Source organism: Rhamphochromis sp. 'chilingali' (genome assembly GCF_963969265.1).
Source record: "Rhamphochromis sp. 'chilingali' genome assembly, chromosome: 22".
Classification (NCBI taxonomy): Eukaryota; Metazoa; Chordata; class Actinopteri; order Cichliformes; family Cichlidae; genus Rhamphochromis; species Rhamphochromis sp. 'chilingali'.
In genome coordinates, this window is record NC_137950.1 from 13,758,599 (window position 1) to 13,780,237 (window position 21,639).

Below are 21,639 nucleotides of genomic sequence, written 5' to 3' on the forward strand. Positions count from 1 at the left end.
TTTTTTTCCTGTTCAGGAAAAAAATAAAATAAAAAGATGAAGTCAAAGCTTTCAAGCTGCAGGGGAAAAAGCACTGACTAATTGAAAGAGCAGTGTATTTCCATATCAAACGTGGTTGGTTTTTTTTTTTTTTTTTTTTTTTAAGCATATACATTGGTTTCTTCACTTTTCACTGAGCTTTACAGATCTGTTTTCTGGTGTGTTTATCAGTTTCTAGCCTGTAATGTGCATCGTTTTCATCTCTGAGCCCCCTCTCCCCTGCTGAGAGCATATTTTTTTAGAACATCTCTTTGGTACATAAACTACTTTAACATACAGCCTTCCTCCTCTCTCACCCCATCCTAATTTAGCTGATTTGAATCTTCACCCACCCCTCCCTTCTCTCCCTCCTTTTTCTAAAAATGACCTGCTCCCCACTCCACTCCTCACTTTTTGGCTCCTGCACCCACCTCCAAGGCAACCCCTCCCTGCCCAAATCATCCAGTCCCCCCCACATCCTCTTCATTTAACCTCATATGACAGGAGTCCCCAACCCTCCCACTTTGGCTCACTTTTGCAAAACCCAGCAGACACACCAGAAAGGCTCTCCGAGGTTGTGACATCCAGCATAAGGAGCTGTCAGCCCCTTTCTAGAATCATCTAGGAGGAAGCCTCTTCTAATTTGGAAACGAACAAAGGTACGGCCACGATCATATCTTCTAACATAGCCAGGGCATCTTCATCGTTAGCAGCAATGCTCAGACTAGTGAAAGGTCTGTGTACGCTAAAATGCAAACAGTGGTCAGACCAATGAGGAGAGAAAAGTGAAAACTTGCCCTTCTCATGGGAAACCTGTTCACTTCTAAGCCCTAGCTTCCCTGCTGCTGTGCAGATATGAAATAACCAATTAGATATAAGCCTCTGAGTTTAGTCTGCACACATGATTAAGGTTAAATCACCCCAGTACATGATATGAAATTGAAAAGATGCAGTATCCCCTCAGAGTGGAAGGAAACTTTTCCGGGAAAGAGGACTGCTGTGAGTAAAGACTAGGGTCTCTGTGTGAGAGGGGGAATTTATTGTGCTGTTCTCAACAGAATATTGTGTATTGCTGCAAACTGCTTGAGGTTTAGTGCGAGGGGAACGTTTTCAGCTGCTTCCAGACAGGTAGATATATTTGATCGCAAAAAAAAAAAACACGAGTGGGGAAATTACAGCCATACATTATCATTATTTTAAGCACAAATTCAACACTTGCTTCCAGTAAATTCTAAAGAAGGACGGAAGGAGGTATGTGAGCTAGAGATGTAGGAGTGCCACCACCAGATGATCACATTTCTCGCCCATCCTGTCCAGCTAATAAATCATTTGATATTCAACCCGCGGAGGGCACGGGATGTGAGGATTTCCATGAAGGGCAGAGGTACAATGACTCACCTCGAAGAGCATGCCTAAATAGAGCCTTGGCTTGTCTCAGATTTGTGTGAGCTTCTTGTCATGAGAGTTCTCATCGGGGCTTTCAGGTCAGCGAGTGTAACTGAGGACAAGGTTTGTGTGTTTCCTTCACAGCATTTCACATAAGTGAAAGGAAGGAATGTGTATGAGGCTGATTAATGTAAGGCCACTTTCACTGTGGCTTGGTGAAAATCTGGGTCTCAAACAGTCCAGTACACCTGCTAACCCAGTCATCATAAAACAGTCAGTGCAGTGCGAGTGTAGTGTGGTGGTTGGGTTGGGTTGGGTAGTAAAAAATAATACTTGAGTGGCATGGAACGGTATGTGTCCCTGCACCAAAGTCCCCATTTACAGCCCTGCTTCTTCTCATTTGTCAGTCTGACCACTGGCTCTGCTCTGTGTCTGTTACTAAGCAGATAACAACACACAAAATATAAACCAGCATGTTTAAACTGAAGACCTGGTGTTAATAAACCATGCAGTGCATATGTTTATATAGTTATTTAATGCTTCGTTCTTCTCCAGTAGAAAGTGTAGGCCATAATAATGGCATCCCAGATCCCTGCACTGCCACAGTCCTACACTCCGGGGACTGACAGCGTCTTTTCTGACCAGTCTGGCTTTTACTCTCTGGACTCCAACGTACCTGGACTCTCAAAGGTGATTCTCAACAAGCTCAACCTGAAGGACTATGGAGAATACAGGTTTCCAATTTTCATTTTTTCTTCTTTTTTTCCAACGTTCATAACACCCAGACTGCTTTGATTGGTTACGCTTTAGAAATTTGCACAAATTTCACATGTCCTACGTGCTCAAAAGTTGCCCTTTATGTCACTTTAACACCACAGATTCTTGAGCATGTGTCTTGCTTGGCAAATGATTTAGTGTCTGACTCTAATCAGGGCTGTACTCGAAGGGAAGGCTAGAGGAATCTCATTCCGCAACTACAAAGAGATGTTCCAGAGGATGGAGGAAACTTTCAAGTTCTGCGCCGGCTGTAACGAACTCCCCGAACATCTCGCCGAGGGACAGACCCTGAAGCGCTGCGTGAAGTGAGTGCAAACTGCACCCTGTTGCGTTTGATTTACAGTATTCTGTCATTAACGCCGATTAACAGCAATCGTTGTTTACAGTCTGAATATTTTCTGGAAATTAAATCTCCACTGTTCTCTGGACATTTCTGTCACCACACAGCCAGGATCTTGTTTTGATGTTGTTGTCCAATAGCTGTCATGTGTGAGGCATTACCAGCTGCCGCTGTATCAGCAACGGAATGATAAGCCACCCAAGTGTGGACAGCACTACAGAGGTGGATAATGGCCAATGGCAAATATAGCTAAGTCCCCTGACTGTGATTCATCTCTCTGCAACTCTGCAGCTTATTAAGAGCAGCTTAATGCAGTTCATATGTCACACCATCAGAGAGAGTGCTCAAGGAGAATATTGAGGAAAAAGCAGCAGAAAACACTGCAGTGCATTTTCGTGAGCTCCTAATTGTTTTTGTGCCTCGTTTTTCTTTGGCCCTCCGGCTCCCTGCTTCTTTTTTGCGTCCTTTCCCATCTCTGATTCATGCCGACTCATTCATGCTGTCGTACAGGCGCGTTCCCTTGAAATTCTCAGCTGCCTCTGCCTCTAACCTCTTACCAGTAGCAGGAGGCATTTAGGCGCACAAAAAACGGAAATGCTGACAAGTTATACCCTCGAGACCTTTGACATTAGAATTACCACCAGCGTTAAATCAGTAGTGCTGACTTTCTAATGCCGTCCTAATCCTCATTCTTTTTCGCTTTCCTCTGTTTATTAATCTCTTGGGAAATGGTTCACACTTTAACTTTCAAGGGCACCTTGTTTTTCTCACCCGTGTTTTGAGTCACTTCTTCTACTTATAAGCCTCTTTTGGAGAATTAGTACTAGCATTAGTATTAGCAAAGTGCACCGTGCTGGAACACGGTGGCTGATAAATGATTTTATGTAAATGTGGGGTGCCTCTAAGGCTGCAAATGGCTGCAAGGTAAAGTAATATAGTCTCCCAATGCAGCAGCTGCTGCTGGCTGTCAGACCACTACGCCAACACATTGCCTCATCATCATGCATGCTGTGTGACAACACAAAGGCCTGCATCCTTACTGAGAGGTCATAAATGCCTGCTTTTACCTAGTATGCCCCTGTTTTATTTATTTATTTATTTTTTCCCCCAGCAGCTGCCAAAAGCAGGTCAGAATTCATCTTCAGTCTCATTAGTTTCTCACTGCACAGGAAGGTCAACATATTGGTTCTGCATGTAAGAAGCTATTTGTGACTTGGCACAAGCAAAACATTCTAACTGGTGGCCTAGTAATTAAGGAGCTCTCTTGATATACATTACGCTGCATGGAGTACTCATAAATATTTTTACTCTTTAGCTAATACTTAGCATGAAATACCTAAAAGCTTAGATAGTTTAGCGTAATACAAAATTAGAACCAGTAGGGTGACCAGAACCCAACATGCTAAATGTAAAATAAAGTGTGTGTTTCTGCAGGACTTGTGGTGCCTTACATTTTCCCACCCTGGGAGTACCGTAGGCAGCATGAGATGGTGATATAGTCACCTGTGGGAGACACAAGATGACAACCTTTGCCACTATCTTCACAGACATTAAATAAAAGCTGGGTTTTCAGAAACTAGAGACAAACAAAATGTGCAGGATTGTCTCAGTAGGTGAGAAGGGAGGGAAAGGTATAAAAATACTGTGCGCTTACCTGCTTACCCTACTATATTTCCATGCTCACCTTCTGAGTGTGGCTTTTCTTGGCAATAGATTGGACTTTTTGAGCTTAAATTAGGAAATCCATATACAGCCAAGTATGCAGTCCTGCGAAAGTCTAAGAACACCACATCATTGTTTTGGCTAGCTTAAAGAACCACTGCTAGCAGCAATAACTTGAAGTGATCGCTTTCTGTGTGACTTTATCAACCTCTTGCATTGTTGTGGAGGAATTATGGCACTCTGTTTTTATAATGCTACTGTCATCAATATTTAAGCTGCAAAATGAGACCTGTAGAGTCTGAGAGGTAGCTAACTGCAAATAGCACTGACATTTCATGGTCTGACCTTGGGGTGAGGATGGTCGGACAACCACCACTGAAAAGATTGCAGCATTGTGTTAAACATGTACCTGAATGTTCCAAAACAAACTGCTGAAGGTGGAGAACAGTAGAAGTATGGAGAATTACAGTTTCACAAATAAAGTAATGCTTTTGCTTACCGTCTTCTTCTTCCCCACACCAGTTTTTCACTATGTTACCATTGTTCTTCGGTTTTCCACCAGGTGTTTGAATGTATACTACTGCACTAAGGACTGTCAAAGAAAGGACTGGGCTCAGCATAAAAAGGTTTGCAAGATATTGTGGCTGGTGGCAATTGACAGACTAGTGGAGTGGCTAATGTTCACAGGTGAGAAATTAAAAGGTGGTGCTGCTGAAATGAATTCACATCTCCATGGCTTAAATTTTCCTTTTCTTGAGAAAAAATTATATTTCAGCCTGCTTTTTGAAAGCTGTATCATATATATCAACACATTTGTACCCCTCCCTCACCAAAAAATGGGCTCATTGCCTCGGGACAGCAATGTGCAGTTTTCTGTATATTTATGAAGTAGATTTGTTTGCTTTTATATCCTGCCACTCAGCGCTCCTAAAAATAATAACACTCTCTGATCGGAGTCACTACTCCAACACACTTGAGTCGAATAATCACAACAAGCAGCCCCAAGGACCTGAGTTTGGAAGCGCTGTTTTCCTGTTATCCCCGTAAGAAAAATGGTCTAATGGCATAATGATGCCCTGAGGCAACGAACCAGAAAAAGCTGTTTTAGTAAATACATGAAATCCAAATCTGTCTTTAAACAAACAACTATACTTGGTCACATATTCATGCATATACACACATTGTCTTGTTATAGTTATTTCAATTTTGAACATGCATACATATGATATTAGTTTTAGCAGTAGCTAACATTGAGTTGCATGCAGAATTAGTTCCTGAAAGGACTGTTCCACTCCCAGGTCAAAGGGCAGATCCTCTTCTACTGGTTATTTTACTTATTACAGTGACGTGTTATGAAATAAAGTAAATTGTAGATTGTAAAGGACAGTGTAATAAACAATTATGTGGTTTGTTGCCTACCTGGGCAACTCCACACCATAGAGTCATGAGGTTTCTAATCTGAGATGAAAATCAAGAGAAATTACACAAAGGAAACGCCTGAAAGACAACGAGTGAGACAGAGAAGTGAAATTTTTCTCTCCTAAATTTCTGTCATAGTTGACCAGTGTTTTGCTATCTGACTTTAAAAGCCTCTGTGGACCTACAAACTTTGTAGCTCAATCATAGTATTGTACCACTGTTACAGGAGACCTCCCCATCCCTACTGAGAAGTGGACCAAGTCAGCTGGTGAGGTGAAGAACTGGGACGACTGGCTTTCCAAGCAGGGGGATCTTACACCACGCCTGAACACGGTCTTGTCCGGTGCCAACATGGCGGCCCTTTGGAAAAACGCCTCCAGACCTCGACCGGATGATGCTGACCTGCGACAATCCTTATGGCGAATTCAGAGCGAGTTCCTCTCTCGAGTTCTCACGGTGGGCTTGGCCGTGCAGCACTTTAAACTGGACCCATATGACAAACCAGTCACTGTTCACCTAGTGGGGACATCTCACAATGAAACCATGGGAGCCAGACTGACCGACTACGATGAGCTGAACCACATGTTCCCTGGACACCAGGGGATCGAAATAGTCATGGTGGGGCCTGAGGTGGTGGACGGCCCCATCATGAGACCTCCTCTCAGGGCATTTGGCCCCAAGCACAGAGTCTACATCAGCGCCTACAAGGCTCTTTACCATCAGTTCTGGGAGGATATGGTGGTTAAACAGGAAGCAGCCAAGCCGGACCTGGTGGTTGGATTTCATCCTGGTATGTATTCTAATAATCCCACAAGACCTCAACGAAGAGTGCAATTTTGAGAGAATTTTAACAGTGGCCTGAATTGAAAATGAATTTAGATTAAGACCTTAATGACTGCTGCAGCTATTTTGGACTGAAGCGATGGCTTGTCTTCCTCTACATGTGTTTGGCAGCTACTTCCTTCAGAGAACAGAGAAAGCAGGAAACCTGTAGCTCACTGGATCTGGCCCATTCATTAGTGCCAGGCCTTTATTGGGGATTTGGGTGATTAAGGGGAGCAGCTGTAAAAGAGTTTGGCTTGAGATAGCTGGAGTCAGCATAATGTTAGTAAGCTCTCCTTTTGAAGAAGTGTCTCAGTCTATCACTGCCTGCCCTCTCGTGTGCAAAGTCATTGATTTGAAGCCGTCGGGGGACAGCTACATTTAAAGCTTTTGGAGTAGAACACAAAGGGTAACTGAAAGTCTTGACACCTACTTCCCCGTTTATACACTTTCACTGACAACCACCTCATTAAAGCCGCACTATAACCCAACGCCCTTTTAAGCTTTTGCACTGAGTCTGTTCTTTGACCTTTTAACCTGCAAATCAGCAGTAAAGCCCCAACCCAAAATGCACCTGTAACCCTGGCTCGGTTATCGCTACAGGCTCCAGTGGAGCTAAATATACAGGAATCAGTCATCCTGAGAGTAAACTGCCTGAGAGCCTGGCTGCAATTCATACTGCAAAGCTGGCAGAGCACTGCATTATGACACTGTTTAGGTGATAGGCGCGCAGGCAGCGTGACGAAAGGAGTAAAAAAGAAGGTGTGTGTGTGTGTGTGTGTGTGTGTGTGTATGTGCTGAAGTCACAAGAGAATGAGAACCGGGGGAAAGGGAAAGCTACTAGAAAAACACATTTACAAAATAAACTATGGAGATATTGACCTTTGAGAATAAGAGGGAGAAGGTAATGTCAGCTTTCAGAAAGAAGATTGATGTGGGATATGTAACATTAACCATACAGGGATACAACGCCCCCAAAACAGGTGCCTCATAAATGCAAAAAAAACCATCCAGACTTCTTTTTGTTGTCCGTGATATAAACTGGATTTTCACAGCTATATAACACTTTCTTGTTGCCTGGTTTTTTGTTTTTTTTTTAAAGTCTATTATCATTAATAATTACCATATGGCCCGAATTTACTGCTGCCAGGCAATTATGGCAGTCGTTACCAGTCAGGCTGTAGCCTGTCTTTGTCGCTTTGTCTCCTGGGGTATGGTTTAAACCTCTAAACGCTTACTCCGTGTTAACAGCTTTCTCGTCACGATAAGTAACCGCTGGGGTGTTCATATCATGGAGTGCATTAGTGAAATTGAAATCGCCCTCCACCTCCAGTTTGAGTTCCCGGGAAAGATGAGGCGCTTGATAACATGACGCCATCTCTGTGCCACGCTGTCACATTTCTTGTATACACCCCCCGGTATCTGCAAACATGTTTCTCACATGTCCACTTTCCCGTTAATGCTGAGTAAGATATAACCACGTCCTTCTCTGTGGTAAAATAATAATAATGCAAGCACAGGAAAATTCTCTTGTTTGCTCGGTTTTGTCTCACTCGGGGACACTTAAGCTGGATGGATTTACAGTATTTGCTGCCATGGCAGGCTGGAACCTCACTAATCCGGTTGAAGGGCAAACTTTTCACCATAATACCCCATCGCCACCCCGCACCACAAAAATCTGACTTCTGATATAAACCCGAGTCGGGGGAAAGTGACATCTGTCAGTTAATATACCCGAGGATTATGCAAGCAGCCCGTCCTAAATGTAGCCGGACTGCTGTGACTGTCTGTGTGACTGACTGGCGAGTACCACACATTTTCAGCTGGTGTGATGCTGAAAAGAAAGATTTAACAAGCTTCCCAATGTCCAGCTAAAGCTCACAAACGAGGTCCGCTTGCTTGTGGCAAAGCTGCCGTCTTCACATCGACACCACAGGTGTGTCAGCATCAGTGAAGCTGGATTATATAATGCTGTTTACTTCAGACCTCAATCCTGACACTGACACTGCAATACACACCTGTCAATAAACTGCTGCGGAGGAACACGACAGCCAGAGATTCCTTGGTTTATTAATGAGATTAGGTATGCCCAGAAGGGATTGTAATCAAGCTAACAAGAGAAACACATGGTTTGCTGGAGCCTAATCAAGTGTACTCTGTTCCATCTTTACCTCATTGACCAAAAGGAGACTGAGACTGACTGTTTTCTCTGTCAGTTTGTTGTTTTAATCTTTTAGCTTCCAGATGCCTCATTTTTTTAAAGAGTGGAGCATCTAGCAGGAATAAGACGCACATATTTACTTTACCAGGATTATATTGGAGGATGGGAAAAGATGAAAGGAAGATAGAAGTGCACTCTTGTTTTAACAGTGTAGTGGGTAACAGGCCATAAGCAAATGTGATACTAATTATTTAATATTTCTAATAATTAGCATGTTTGTGAACGTACAGCATACAGGTTCACGTGTTTGTTTTTAACTCAGGGTTCCACGCTAACCAGGGTCTGATAGAGGGTTGGCTGCCCACTCTGCTGCTGCTCAGAGACTATAACATCCCTTCCTTCTTCACCATGTTCAGGTAAGTCATGCTTCTGTGGCTCTAATTGCTTGGATTGCATTTTATGTAGCAGGCTTAATAAAACCTCTCACTCTCTTGAATATTTGAAATTCTTTGCGCTTGAGGGACTTCATTAACTCGTTTTGTATACCATCTGCTAACTCCAGAAAAAAAGAAAGTCAGAACTGTCGGAGATTGTTGATGAACATACAGTGCTATGCAAAACTTTTCATTTCTTTATGTTTTGATAGAAAAATTAGAAATAGGTTCCACATTTTATTGAGATGTGCAAACACACATGGAATTACACTACAGAAGGCAAAAGCAGAGTTTGTATAATTCTAAGGAACTCAAATGTCAATATTTGGACCACCTTTATTCTTCAACACAGCCTGAATTCATCATTACATTTAGGATCTGTTGCCTCCTCTTATGTTTAATATGTCAAGAAACCTTAAGAACGGCTCCCTGACAGCCACCCTTCCACTGAGACCATTTCTGATGAGGCTTTTGTGAACAGTAGATGATCCACTGATGGTCCAGATGCCTTGTTCAGGTCATGTGTCAGGTCTTCGCTGGATTTCTTCCTATTTCTTAAGGCCATAGCTATCGGATTCTGTTCATCTGCTGCAGATATGCATTTTTAGGGCCTGACACTTTAGCCCAGTTTTCTGCTCTACTGCTTACCTAGCTGCCTTCATTACCTTCGGATAGTTATCTCTTAAACATTATTCCTCTATACCTGTTTCCAATTTAGTTTTTTTGTTTCTTTACAAAGGCCAAGTAGAAGAAAAGATTTGTTTCTTTTACAGCAGGAGCTCTAAACAGAATCCCCCCTTGTAGAGTATAACGGGATGAAATTGCACAGTTCTGATACTCCAGTCTTTCACCCTTTGTTGATGCCGTTTTGCCAAAACGTCTGTTTTCTTGTAGCCGTTTGTGTTTCTTAAGCACTCACGATTCACACGCACAATAAAACTAAACTTCAACCTAAATTTGAGTATTTTCACACCTCTTTTGTCTCCACAGTGAGATGGAGCTCAAGTACTCACTGGAGATTCTGCTGGAGCTGGAGATGCACATCAGGGACAGTGGGCCCAATCCATTCACCTCACAGAAACCAGAGCAGGTCCAAGCCTGTCCTAACAAACCCCTCGTCTACTGCAACTCTCATTACGTCAGTTTCCAGGGACTGCTTCCACAAGAAGACCTTGAGGGCCGAGGTGCAGATGTTTAGAGTCCACAGTGAAACCTATGAAGGTAACTCAAAGCCTTCTTTTTGGACCTGACAGATTTGCAGGTTTCCTAAAGTCCTTGGGGGACTTTCTGCAACCTGTCAGAGATGGCCATAACTCTGCTGGACACTGAATCATACCTCTGGCATTGGGAGTGAAGGAAAAATAATCTTCACTCCTTCCAGAGTGTGCTAAAAACTATCTTTTAATTCTGATATGTTTACCTAATGAGGAAGAAGCCAGCAGTGTTTGGGGGGGTAAAGCACCAGCGGATCCCAGAGGTTTCTACTCGCTTCATTATGCAGGGTGACATGACGACTGTTGGATATGAAGAGTCACTGTTGTACCTACATTATGTGACCAAAATTAGCTTCATCGTCACTTAACGACTTCCTGTGATTTGTTCTGCGGCACGAGCGAATTCCCAAACATCACGCTGGCTGCACACGAATTTAACACACAATCTCAAATAACGCCTATATAAATGACAGCATTATCAAAGAAGCTGAGGTTCCTTTGAGATTTGTGATGGTTGTGAGTTTTTCTACTTTATCGTGTGGATTTGTCTCTGCTTTGTTGCTCAAATTTGAGTCTTTAGTTCTTGAAAAAGAGTTGTGCTGACAGCAGAGAGCTCTACTGATGCACATTAAAGTAACATTTCTTTATCAATGCCTCTGTTTACTGTGTGTTGTCTTTTATTAAGGTTTATCATCATGTCTAATAGCATTTTTAATGGTGGTAATCACTTAAGCGTGGTAAAATATAATAAACACACCATTACTGTTTTGATTACAGGCCCAGTATTGCTGTATTGTAATGTATATTTTTTTAAAACTAGGGTATTAAAGGATATTTTCACATGTGCTAAACGGAGGTCTGTATTGGCAAGTGAGTTTTATTTGACAGGTATGTTTTATTTACTGTGGAATAAACAACAATTACCATACATTAACCTTCACTCTCTCCTAGCCCATCTGCCTCTCTTAAAAAACATCACGAGCCCCGTTTTTCAAATAATCATAAAACAATTTATAGCCAGTCTGAAACCATCGGACACAAAACTGAACAATGCTTTTTAAAATTAACACTATTATGTTATAAAGCATGGACAAAAAGCCGAATTCTGCCCTCAGTAGCAAATGGCACATAGATCCACCGTAAAGAAAAATGTATTGTTTCATCCTCATTCAAAATGTTGATCTGGTGTCATTTCCCCACACAACCATCTCTAACTGTCACAGAAGACTTTTTTAAAAAGAGAAAATATCCAGTGAGCATCGGCTCTCTGAACAAAATGAAGTGCGTGGGGAACAGAAGAGCACATCTGGCATCACTCCTGTCAGCTAGGAACAGAAAACTGAGACTACACTTCACACACGCTCACTGAAATTAGACAACAGATGATTGCAAAAGCATTTCCTGGTCAGATGAGTCTCAAATGCCGCAGCCTACCTGAGCAATTACTACTGACCGTGTCCACTTCTTTATGACCACAGTGTACTCATCTTCTAATGATTGCTTCCAGCACGATAACAAAACTCAAAACATCTGAAACCGGTTTCTTGAACATGACAATTAGTTCTCTTTATTCAAATGGCCTCCACAGCCACCAGCTCGCAATCCAGTCGAGAACTGTCAGGATGTGGATGTATAGGAGATTCTCATCATGGATGTGAAACCATCAAATCTGCAGCAACGGATCTGTTACTATGTTAATATGGACCAAAATCTACCTTGTTGACTCCGGAATGAAGAATTAAAGTCGATCGCAGGTGTACCTAACAAAGTGACTTGTGAACATACATTAGAAACAATTCAAGCATAAAATCTAAATGATAAAAGTCTTTATTAATTTAGAATCGCCCTTTTTTTTGGGTCAAAATGTTGCTTTCACTGATGGATACAAATAAATCTATTTGACGCCGTTTCTAGAGAGCAGGCCTGGTGGGGCGACACTGACCTCTAGTGGATAGAAGTTGTAACACAAAGCTATAGGAAAACAAGTCATTAAGAGGCCCAAGGCATGTTTTGGACTAGTGGAAACAGTGTTTCTTTATAGCTTTCTGCCTGATTGGCTTTATTCTCTTTATATCATTTCATTTTCAGGGGAAAAATGTATTCAGGTTTAGGCAAAAATCTTCTATTAGGCTATGTGTAAATACCAGAAGTACATACTCTGGGCCAGGTTTACTATTGAAACCATGGGCAATAAATCAGTTATAAAAATAATAATAAAGTAATTTGGGGTGAAAATATATCAAACCCACAAATTATTGCAATCGATAAATAAACAACCGTAACACCATAAATGCAATGATAAATTAAATTTTTAGGGGGTTGTTACGTCATAAAACCTACTCGTACATCTACTCATTCATTCATGCATTTTACCTCCTCATGTGAGTCTGGCTCTTGTGAAGTCAGGAATGGTCTGGAGTTGTCAGACGTTTCTAGAAGGCAGAGCACAGGTGCTATATCTGGCACTGCAGCCCCCCAACAGACCGCTCACGTATCATAAAAGCAGAGGAGCAGCAGCAGAGGAAGCAGCTGAAAAGCGTCTGTGTCACACTCATTTGCTCGGTTCGAGATGACGGAAACCGAGAGGTAAGTGGAATGTGTGGAGTCCAGTTTTATTAAATGTACATTTATTTTCACAGAGCACTGTGAAAGTGGCCGATGAGTGAAAGCACATGCGGGAGGAGCGGGGCCTTCACCGACAGCGTGAAGTTTGAATTGCCATTTTCAGTCTTGAAACAGTGAGGTAGTGGAAGCCTGTTTCAAGACTTTCTTTATGGGTTCACTGTGTATAAAACATACCTTATATACAGTATATGGTTTTTCCACTTGTTCCAAGTTGTAAACATGAAGCTTAAAGCAAAAAACACTCTTCCCACCCACCACTGAGAAAAGAACTGAAGGTTACAGCATGAATATAAGAGTATGATGAACACATGGCATGATGTTTGTCATCTTCAGGCTCTGATCAGCTGTATCCCATTGATCTTTAAGAATTTGAATCTTCCTTTCCAGGGCTGTTCAGCAGACCAAGGGTAAAAGCATGACTTTCCGGTCCCAAAAAGAGATGTTTGAGAAGATGGAGGAATCTTTCAAAATCTGTGCTTATTGTGAAAAGCGACCGAATGAACTTTCCAACCCACAGAAGCTAAAGCGTTGCTCCAGGTAAAGAGAGAGTAAAAAAGCAGCGTATTCAGATTTTATCCAGTGAGTTTGTACTGCCAGTACAGACCAGATCTTTTCTTCCTCTCCAGGTGTCTGAATGCTTACTACTGCTGTAAAGAGTGTCAGAAGGAAGACTGGCCCAAGCACAAGAAGTCCTGCTCACAGCTGCGACTGGCTGCCATCGACAGAGTTGTGGAGTGGCTTGTGTTTAAAGGTAAATTGCAGATTCTTCCAATTATTCCAAAAATGGAATAAAGTATCCGACATAGTGGGTTGCTTCAAATGTCTGATTTAGCAGATTTTCTTCGACTACATGCCGTGTCTGACCCAACCCCAGAGGGAAACTGAGGGTTTTGTGTGAATGTGTAAACTGCTATGATATTTTTTATTTTACAATATTATGCTAAAGTAATAATGTGAATTTAAAACAAAAAACTAACAAACCGTTTTAACCTTGCTCAAACTGCCAGTTTTATTTGTCTTCAGGAGACCTCCCGTTTCCTACAGAAAAATGGTCCAAATCCCAGTCCGAGGTAAAAGGTTTCGATGACTGGCTCTCCATGCAGGGAGATCTCACAGCACGCCTCGATCCCATTTTAAATGGAAAAAACATGAACGACTTGTGGTCCAACGCTGGTCGGCCTCGGCCAGATGATGACGATCTGAAGCAGTCGCTGTGGAGGGTTTGCAGCGAGTTCTTCTCCAGGCCTCTGACAATAGCCTGGGGGATGAGGCTGTTTGGTCTAAACCCTTTATCCAAACCTCTCACCATTCACCTGGTGGGAGCAGGCCACACTGAGACTCTGTCAGCCAGACTGACCGACTACGATGAGCTGAACAACATGTTCCCCGGACACCAGGGGATCGAAATAGTCATGGTGGGGCCTGAGGTGGTGGACGGCCCCATTGTGAGGCCTCCCCTCAGAGCTTTTGGACCCAAACAGAGAGTCTACATCAGCGCCTACAAGGGCCTCTACCATCAGTTCTGGGAGGAGCTGGTGGAGAAAGAGGAGGCAGCCAAGCCAGATTTGGTGGTTGGATTTCATCCTGGTGAGAAATTTTTTTTCTCCCTTATATAAACACATAATAGTGTGTCTGTTTCTTACTGAGCAATAAAAAGTTAAGAGATCTTATTCATTATTTGGTTTTCTTTCCTTCCTATTTTAAATGTATTTATTTATTTTTATTAAGGATTTGATGCCAGCCAAGGTCTGGACGAGGGTTGGCTTCCAACTCTCCTGCTTCTCAGAGATTATGAAATTCCTTCTCTCTTCACTGCTCTCACGTGAGTGACATTTTGACCTTATTACATTTATATTTAGTTTTCAGGTTCTTTAACTTTTTTTGGTTACATTTCTGTTTTATGATATTTTATTGCTAAAGGGAAACATTGCGATCCACACCGCATTATTTTACTTCAGATATGAAGTTACTGCTGTCTAGAATAGTTAAAATGAGCTCAGCTTCTCTCAACTACTACATTAATGTTCTGTTTACATGTTAGTTCATCAATAATAATCAAATATAGTACAACATTAACTAAGAAAACCTTGGCTGTTCTACATGACGAGGACTTTTGATAGTATTGTTATGGCATGCTAATGCTACTTAAAGCTACAGTGTGTTGGATAACAATCCTAATTTGTTTAATGGGAGTAAGAATATTCCTAGCGGCGTGTATTTAGGGATAAGATTACTCACCATCACAGTCAGCAGCTGAAACTGCTGCAGTAAAACCCAGCAAGTTCAAGACTAATGCCAAACATTACATCTTCAGAATTAAATCCAGAATACATCTTCAGTATTTGGATTATCAAGAATTAAGGAGCAGCTTTTTCAGCCAATGAGGAATCTTGGCCTTGTATAACCTCAGTGAGTGGGAATATGCACCTGCAGCTTTGGAGAACTACTCATTCCAACAGATCTTTAACGCACTGATGCTGATAATATGGGACAATGGGGGGGAAAAAAGAGTGCTTTGTCCATCACTGGAAAGGCACAGCCCACGCGGCCTGTGAGGAGCACCGGGTCATTTGCATTTACAAGCGCTGATGCTGATACAGCCAGACAGTGAGAATACCTCAGCTACACAGGCGTGGCAGAATAAATAAGAGATCTGTGAGGGGTTTTAAGTAAGAACCTGAGCAACTAATTCTGGGGAAATGAGAAGATCCTGCGTTAAGTGGCGTCATGTGGGATCTTCAGTTTAATAAGCTATACTGTAACAGTCAGTTTTACATTCTAATCAGGTGACATGCTTGTCAGTTTCATTATTGTATTATACATTATATCTTACAAGTGCACAGCAGTCTGCCGAGCCTAAACTTTCTGCTGCTTCTGCTCTTTTATCACTGAGAGCTAATGTGCCCATTTGCCATGCTTTGCTGCGTGTAATGTCTGCTGATCATGTCTGCTTGTTCTCCGTCTGCAGTGAGACAGAGATGACCTACTCTTTGCAAATTCTGCTGGAGCTGGAAATGGACATGAAAGGAAGTGGAGCCAACCCTTTTGCATCACTAAAGCCAGAAGTTGTGGATTCATGTGCCCACAAACCTCCGGTCTACTGCAACTCCCACTACTTCTGTTTTCAGGGTCTGCTGGAGACTGTGGAGTTTGAAGAACCAGAGGACGCCTGAATAACAGCAGCGTGCTGACTCTTCCAGCTTTGGGACTATAAAGTTCTGTTTTTATGTGAACTTTAACTATTTTCTTAAAGTAGTTTAAAAAAAATACTACTTAATGTGTACATTTGCTGAATAGGTTCTGCCTGATGGCTACTTACTATGCAATGTCCCTGCTGCATTTGCATTCTCACTATCCCAGTTTGATGGCATTCAGCAGCCACGGTGATGACATTTGACTATACTGCCTATTATTGTGTGTAGAGGGTACAATGTTATAGTAATAGTTTGCTTTCTTCTGTGGTTTTAATCTTTTGGTTATGGCCTCTTTTTTCATCTGCTGTTACAATAACCATGATGTGATAAAAGTAACTTTTCATTAACATTGTCACCTTGTGCTTTTTAATTAAAAAGGACAATATGTCAAAAGTTTTTCAGGCACTAAATTTATTATTTTTGCAACATCTTAAAACAAAAATCACTCAATCAGTTTTCTCTAGGCAGAGGAAATGAAACGTGCAGCACATTTGTAGCAAGAACGAAGCATAAACCCCCCTAAACTGTATTCATACGTACAAAGATTTTAAATAGGTGATTGTCACCAACCAGGAATGATCACAATAGTGCGCACAGTCAGGAATATATGATAAATAGCAGGTCAGAGCTTGTCGTGATTATGAATACTATATAATATTGAATCAGATAAGTGGATTTCAACATAAGTAGCTGCAGGTGGAAAATGACAAGGACTGCTGTAAAAGTATTCTGTTAATAAGAGCGTGGTAGTAAGGAGCTGTGAGATAACACAAATGTTATTGTGGGGGAGATAAAACTTACAATCAGACAGTGAGGCAGAGGGAGGACACATGAAACTGACTCATGCCTCACTTCAAATACTCATTGTGCATTTCAGTTTGACAAAACATAACAAAGCAATATTCAAATACTCAATTTTATAATGGTAAAAATACAGAAACTATAAAAACAGAAATTATAATCCACATTCATGGTATTGTAGAGCTATCTGTCAAGCTACCCAACAATGATATCCTGAAGTGCTGATGCAGATTAAACACAAGTGTGTTATAGCCATATGCTTTAGTCTATTTACATGGACCTCAATATACCAGTTTCAGAAAGCATTATAGAAACTCAAAAATGAGATTTTAACCCTTTTTTTTTTGGTGTTTGTTAACCTGAAGTACAACTTAAAAGAATTTTGATTGACAAAGAAAGGCACCAGTTTATGGGCGTTTAAAGCCACAGATACCAAGCAGAGTGAAAATGAGGTCCAGTACGAATAGAATGAGGTTGACATAGGTGAAAAAGGCAACCATGAACTGAATGGCCCATATGCAATAGCTGGGTGGACAGTCACTGGGGCGAGGGTTGTGTCTGAACATAAAAATGGGCCACATGATAGCAGTAAATACATAGAGCACAACGGAGATGACCAGGAATATAAAGACAAACCTGTCCAGATTAAAAGGCAAGCAATTCTTGAGTTTCTTGAGGATGTTGGTGGCAATGATTATAGGGATAATGGGAAATGGAATGGCGTATGCTATAACACACAAGATCAGAGGGAAGGAGTCTCTGTAACCGGTCAGGGACACAAAAATCATGCAGCTCACGAAAGCCTCCATAACTTTCATGAATCCAGGTAGGGCGGACAGGTAGCTCCCCGTACTCTTATCGAAGATCTTGTCCTTCACCACTTCGAGTATGTAGACGATGCCGGACAAGAAAGCAAATATGCTCACAATCCACCCGTGCAGGCATGTCCGGCAGATGTAGAAATTGGCATAGAAAATAGCAACGCTGACAGTCATAAGCGCGGAGGACATGGCCATCCCTGTGGTGAAATCTCTCCAGTCCAGGCAAAGTTTGAGCAGTGGGTCAAGCATGAACATCTCAATGATGGTGATGATGAGGGTCATGATGGGACAGAAAGACCAGGCAAACATGGCGTAGTTCCAGTAGGTATGGCTGCTCCCTCCTCTGAAGGCACTTATGACAAATGTAACCAGACACAGTAATATCTGAGCCATGTGCAGCCCTCCTCGCCCGGACATCAGAGTGGAAGGAGTGAACACAGCCTGCGACACTGTGTTCTTAATATCATCAAGTATTCCCATCTCTTTAAACTGAACCGAACAACTGTTAAAATAGCTGCGTAACCTATGTATGAGCTCCCAGGTTGCTCTAAGCACCCACTGAGGTATGTTTGATCTATGCTTTCCGTTCCTTCACAGCCCTGTTTTCCATGCAATCTTTTATTGCCTTTCATTTTGCATAACTTTCTGGGACTGATCTCAGTGTAGTGATAAATGTCTGTCACAGCATATGGAAAGGATATGAAAAGTTACAGAATGTCAACAGTGTGTAAAACCATGGTTTCCCAGAGAACGCCGTTTGTTTTGGAATCATTAGTGTAACTCTTTCAATATATTCTGGTTCTTTTTTAACCAGAATTATTCAAAAAGACCCAGTGTAACATCATAAAATAAAAGGCCAGCAGAAGATGCACAAGATGCACATGCCCACTCAGGAACTTCTGTCAGCTATCTCTGATGAAAAGATTATTTTTGAATTCTAACACATATAGTTAAATGCAGATCTGTGAAAGCCACTGAGTGTCATTCCCTCGAAACACTGTTAAGTGCAGGGGGACTATTTTGATTTCCAAAAAAGAGGACATTTGGCCCAGTCATGAAGAACGTTAATAATGCTGTTTGCTTAAAGAAAATTTTAATATACTCAAACGATGCCTTTTCTATGTGGTTAATGAATGGTGAAATAAAAAATGTCATATAGGGTTTACAAGACAACAAGTGCAAAAAGATAACTGAAAAACCTCTGGAATTAAATAATGGTACAGAAGTAAGGCCTCATCTGTATAAGAAAAATGACCAGTACCGGGACGGTATGAGGGAAATTTCTTTTGCAGTTCGTCTGAAAAGCTGCATTTGCGCTTTCGCATCTTTTAAACATCATCAGGCGTGCTCTGTCACGTCTGTGAGGCTGAACAACCACTCACAAAGCAGCAGTTCTGGGATGACGTCGCACATATGGATCCTCTGTAGGCCTATAGAAAAACCATTTTCATCAATCTCGAAAATCCCCCCGGACATCCCTGACGGAACGTGAAAAGTGTACATGTCCGGGGAAAAGAGGACGGTTGGTCACCTTAGTTTAGTTTAGTTTAGTTTAGTTTAGTTTAGTTTAGTGCTCTCTCTGCCCTGTCTTAGAAACCACACTTTTTCCTGTGGAGGCAATGTAATCTGAGGAGCTCAAATTGATGCAGAAGACACTGCCAGTGCCAAAGTGCCTTTTGACTTTGCTTCATGTGATCTGTGTGTTTGTGACCACTTAGGCTTTCTCTGAGAATAATCTGTGAATTGATTTGTTGACCAGCCTCTGCTGTTTGTTCTTGTGTTAGTTAGTAGTAGCAGCCTGGCACATATTTTAAGATTAATCATTAATCAAAACCTTTTGTTTTTGCTAGTGATTGTGTCTCACTGTCTCCTTTTCTAGACAATTGTGTTACTTCTCCACATGTCCTGGACTTAAGTGAACATAACTCTTGGCCCACCTCCTGGTCAAGATGAAAGCATGGCAAATCAGAGATTCCAGACCCCGGAACAGATTAGGAAAAAGTCTTGTTTATGGTCCAGGTTAAATATGTTTGAAATTCTTCAAACATGTGGGTAAGAAAAGCTTTTTACCCACAATTAAAGCATATGCCACATTTCTATTTGACAGTTTATAGTAGGAGTCACAATGTTATTTTGTTGGTTTCATATCCAAAGAAACTCAAAATAATAATAATAATAATGATGATGATGAAGATAACAATGCTACTACTACTACTAATAATAATGCTCAGATTATGACTTCATGTAGACTTCATACAGATCCCCGTGCAGTTCATCCATAAAAATTGTCCGTGCAATCCTGTAATTACTGATCCTTATTCCAGTGTTATGAACATATGTCAGCACTAAGTTTGGGTCCATACCTTCTGCCTAATTTACCGCCTATCATATCTATGTGCTCGCGTGCAGCCTTGTTCATCACTTCTCAGGATCTGCTTTCATCTCACCCGTCTAATCCTCTAACTCCTCTGTTTCCTGTTAACAAGGTAAGGTTAAGAGTGAAGAGTTTAGGGCAGCTGAAGTACAGTTTGAACAGTTCATCTGACACTGATGGATTAATGTTCCCAGGAGAGTATAGAGAAGGGGAAAATCTCCTGGAACGAGAAGAACGTTAATGACATGCAGTGGTTGCAGCACTGAAGGACAAGATTGAGGAAGGGACCAGAGAACCCTATAGAGGCCCACAGTGTTAGTGACACTACATACTGATTGTCATGGTCTGGGTGAGTGCCGGGTTTTTCCACAGAGTCGCCGTTTCCACCCCTAAGCTGAGTCACTGCATTCATGTGTGTTTCCACGCCTGCCGGCAATAGAGCTGCCGGTATTTAATACCAGCACTTACCATCACTCTTCGCCAAGTCTTCAGCTAACCGCAGTTAGTGCTAGCCGTCATAGTTATTAGAAGAACTACTCATCGGATCATCTCTGTCAGTACCACGCCACCCGGACCACTTACCCCTCCTTTGCCTATTCTCCACCTGTTACTCTGCTTCCTTTTGCTTCTCTGCAGCGGTGGTCCTCATCCCAACTGTCATTAAAGGTGTGGCTCTTGCTGTTTTCGCAGTTGGTTCTGGCCCTCTTATTTGACGTCTCAAAGATGTTTTCATCTGGCTTCCTCTTACTTGGCGAGATGGAATTCTGTGTCCTGTAGCCACTGGTTGAGCAGGATGGACCCCTAGAACAGTGGTTTTTCTTTTGGTCATGATCTGACCTTTCATGTTGGTACAGTGTTTTTCTGTGCACATCTTTCCAATCAGTCTTTTTTCTTTTAAGCTCTGCATCACTCATATCCTTTTTATCTACTTCCAGATGCTTTTTTTTACACAGTGCTTTCATTGGAATTGTCTCAGCATTTTTACTCTGACTGGGCCTGATGAGATTGGGGCTGTTCCTCTGAGTTGAAGGGAGAAAACCGTTTTGGCTGCGGGGGCTCACTAGTGTTTTTCTCTCCGCTGCAGAGGGAGGGAAGTTCCTTTGGGCAGGTTGTCTGGTGTCAGAGGTGGGCTGGTGTGGAGACTCTGTCCTGCTATCTGACGCCTCGTTCTTCTTTGTCCTTAAGTAGTTTATGTGTTCATAACAGGACTCAACATAGGAGCTACACTGGTGCAAGCAGGGCACACTTTTGTAAACGCATAGTCCAGCACCTGATCAGGTGTCATTCGTTTTTTTGGATCGAGGTGAAGCAAGTGCTTTACCATTTCAACAAACATCAGGATATCACACCTTTTTGCAGTTGTATGTGCATAATCCTGATCCTCGATGAGGTGGATATGTAAGAGGCCATCCAGAGAATGTAACTTTATACCTCTTTTTTTAACAAACTGAATCTCAAACTCCTGAAAATATTGTTCAGTTGTCTTGAGTTTCCAGTGGTAGATGTAGGAATTTAACTCTCTGCAGAAAAACGTGGCAGTCTTTTGCCCTTAACATTTTCCCCAGGAGTTGTCCTTGGGTCTCCGTTATGT

At 41.9% G+C, this 21,639-nt stretch overlaps 3 protein-coding genes across 4 annotated transcripts; 2 read left to right on the top strand and 1 right to left on the bottom strand.

The window, feature by feature from the left end:
* The first annotated feature begins 482 nt into the window (after positions 1-482).
* Positions 483-11,108, top strand: mss51 (MSS51 mitochondrial translational activator). Of its 2 annotated transcripts, none has more exons than XM_080872846.1 (7): positions 483-677; positions 1,960-2,138; positions 2,337-2,486; positions 4,746-4,870; positions 5,829-6,392; positions 8,908-9,001; positions 10,010-11,108. In XM_080872846.1, exons 2-7 carry the CDS (start codon positions 1,981-1,983, stop codon positions 10,215-10,217), a joined length of 1,299 nt encoding a protein of 432 aa, XP_080728972.1. In that variant the 5' UTR covers positions 483-677; positions 1,960-1,980; the 3' UTR covers positions 10,218-11,108. The 2 variants fall into 2 exon arrangements, with proteins under 2 accessions (XP_080728972.1, XP_080728973.1); XM_080872847.1 differs by having other exon boundaries at positions 1,963-2,138.
* Positions 11,109-12,680: 1,572 nt separating this feature from the next.
* Positions 12,681-16,399, top strand: LOC308390641 (putative protein MSS51 homolog, mitochondrial). Its single transcript, XM_080872848.1, has 6 exons — positions 12,681-12,819; positions 13,246-13,395; positions 13,485-13,609; positions 13,882-14,445; positions 14,587-14,680; positions 15,827-16,399. The coding sequence occupies exons 1-6, from the start codon at positions 12,803-12,805 to the stop codon at positions 16,029-16,031; spliced, it is 1,155 nt and encodes a 384-aa protein (XP_080728974.1). The 5' UTR covers positions 12,681-12,802; the 3' UTR covers positions 16,032-16,399.
* Positions 16,400-17,193: 794 nt separating this feature from the next.
* Positions 17,194-18,154, bottom strand: LOC308390519 (myeloid-associated differentiation marker-like protein 2; the record flags this gene model as incomplete). The annotated part of the gene is made up of 1 exon (XM_080872604.1): positions 17,194-18,154. The coding sequence occupies one exon, from the start codon at positions 18,152-18,154 to the stop codon at positions 17,261-17,263; it is 894 nt and encodes a 297-aa protein (XP_080728730.1). The 3' UTR covers positions 17,194-17,260.
* Positions 18,155-21,639: the final 3,485 nt, after the last annotated feature.

What these genes read in the sequence shown, in the direction of transcription:
- LOC308390641 (XM_080872848.1), top strand. An exon ending in AAGCTAAAGCGTTGCTCCAG is followed by an intron (nt 13,396 to 13,484) that starts GTAAAGAGAGAG and finishes CTTCCTCTCCAG; the next exon opens with GTGTCTGAATGCTTACTACT. An exon ending in GGAGTGGCTTGTGTTTAAAG is followed by an intron (nt 13,610 to 13,881) that starts GTAAATTGCAGA and finishes ATTTGTCTTCAG; the next exon opens with GAGACCTCCCGTTTCCTACA.
- mss51 (XM_080872846.1), top strand. Translation starts at nt 1,981, where the DNA reads ATGGCATCCCAGATCCCTGCACTGCCACAGTCCTACACTCCGGGGACT. An exon ending in GGAGTGGCTAATGTTCACAG is followed by an intron (nt 4,871 to 5,828) that starts GTGAGAAATTAA and finishes CCACTGTTACAG; the next exon opens with GAGACCTCCCCATCCCTACT. An exon ending in GGTGGTTGGATTTCATCCTG is followed by an intron (nt 6,393 to 8,907) that starts GTATGTATTCTA and finishes TTTTTAACTCAG; the next exon opens with GGTTCCACGCTAACCAGGGT.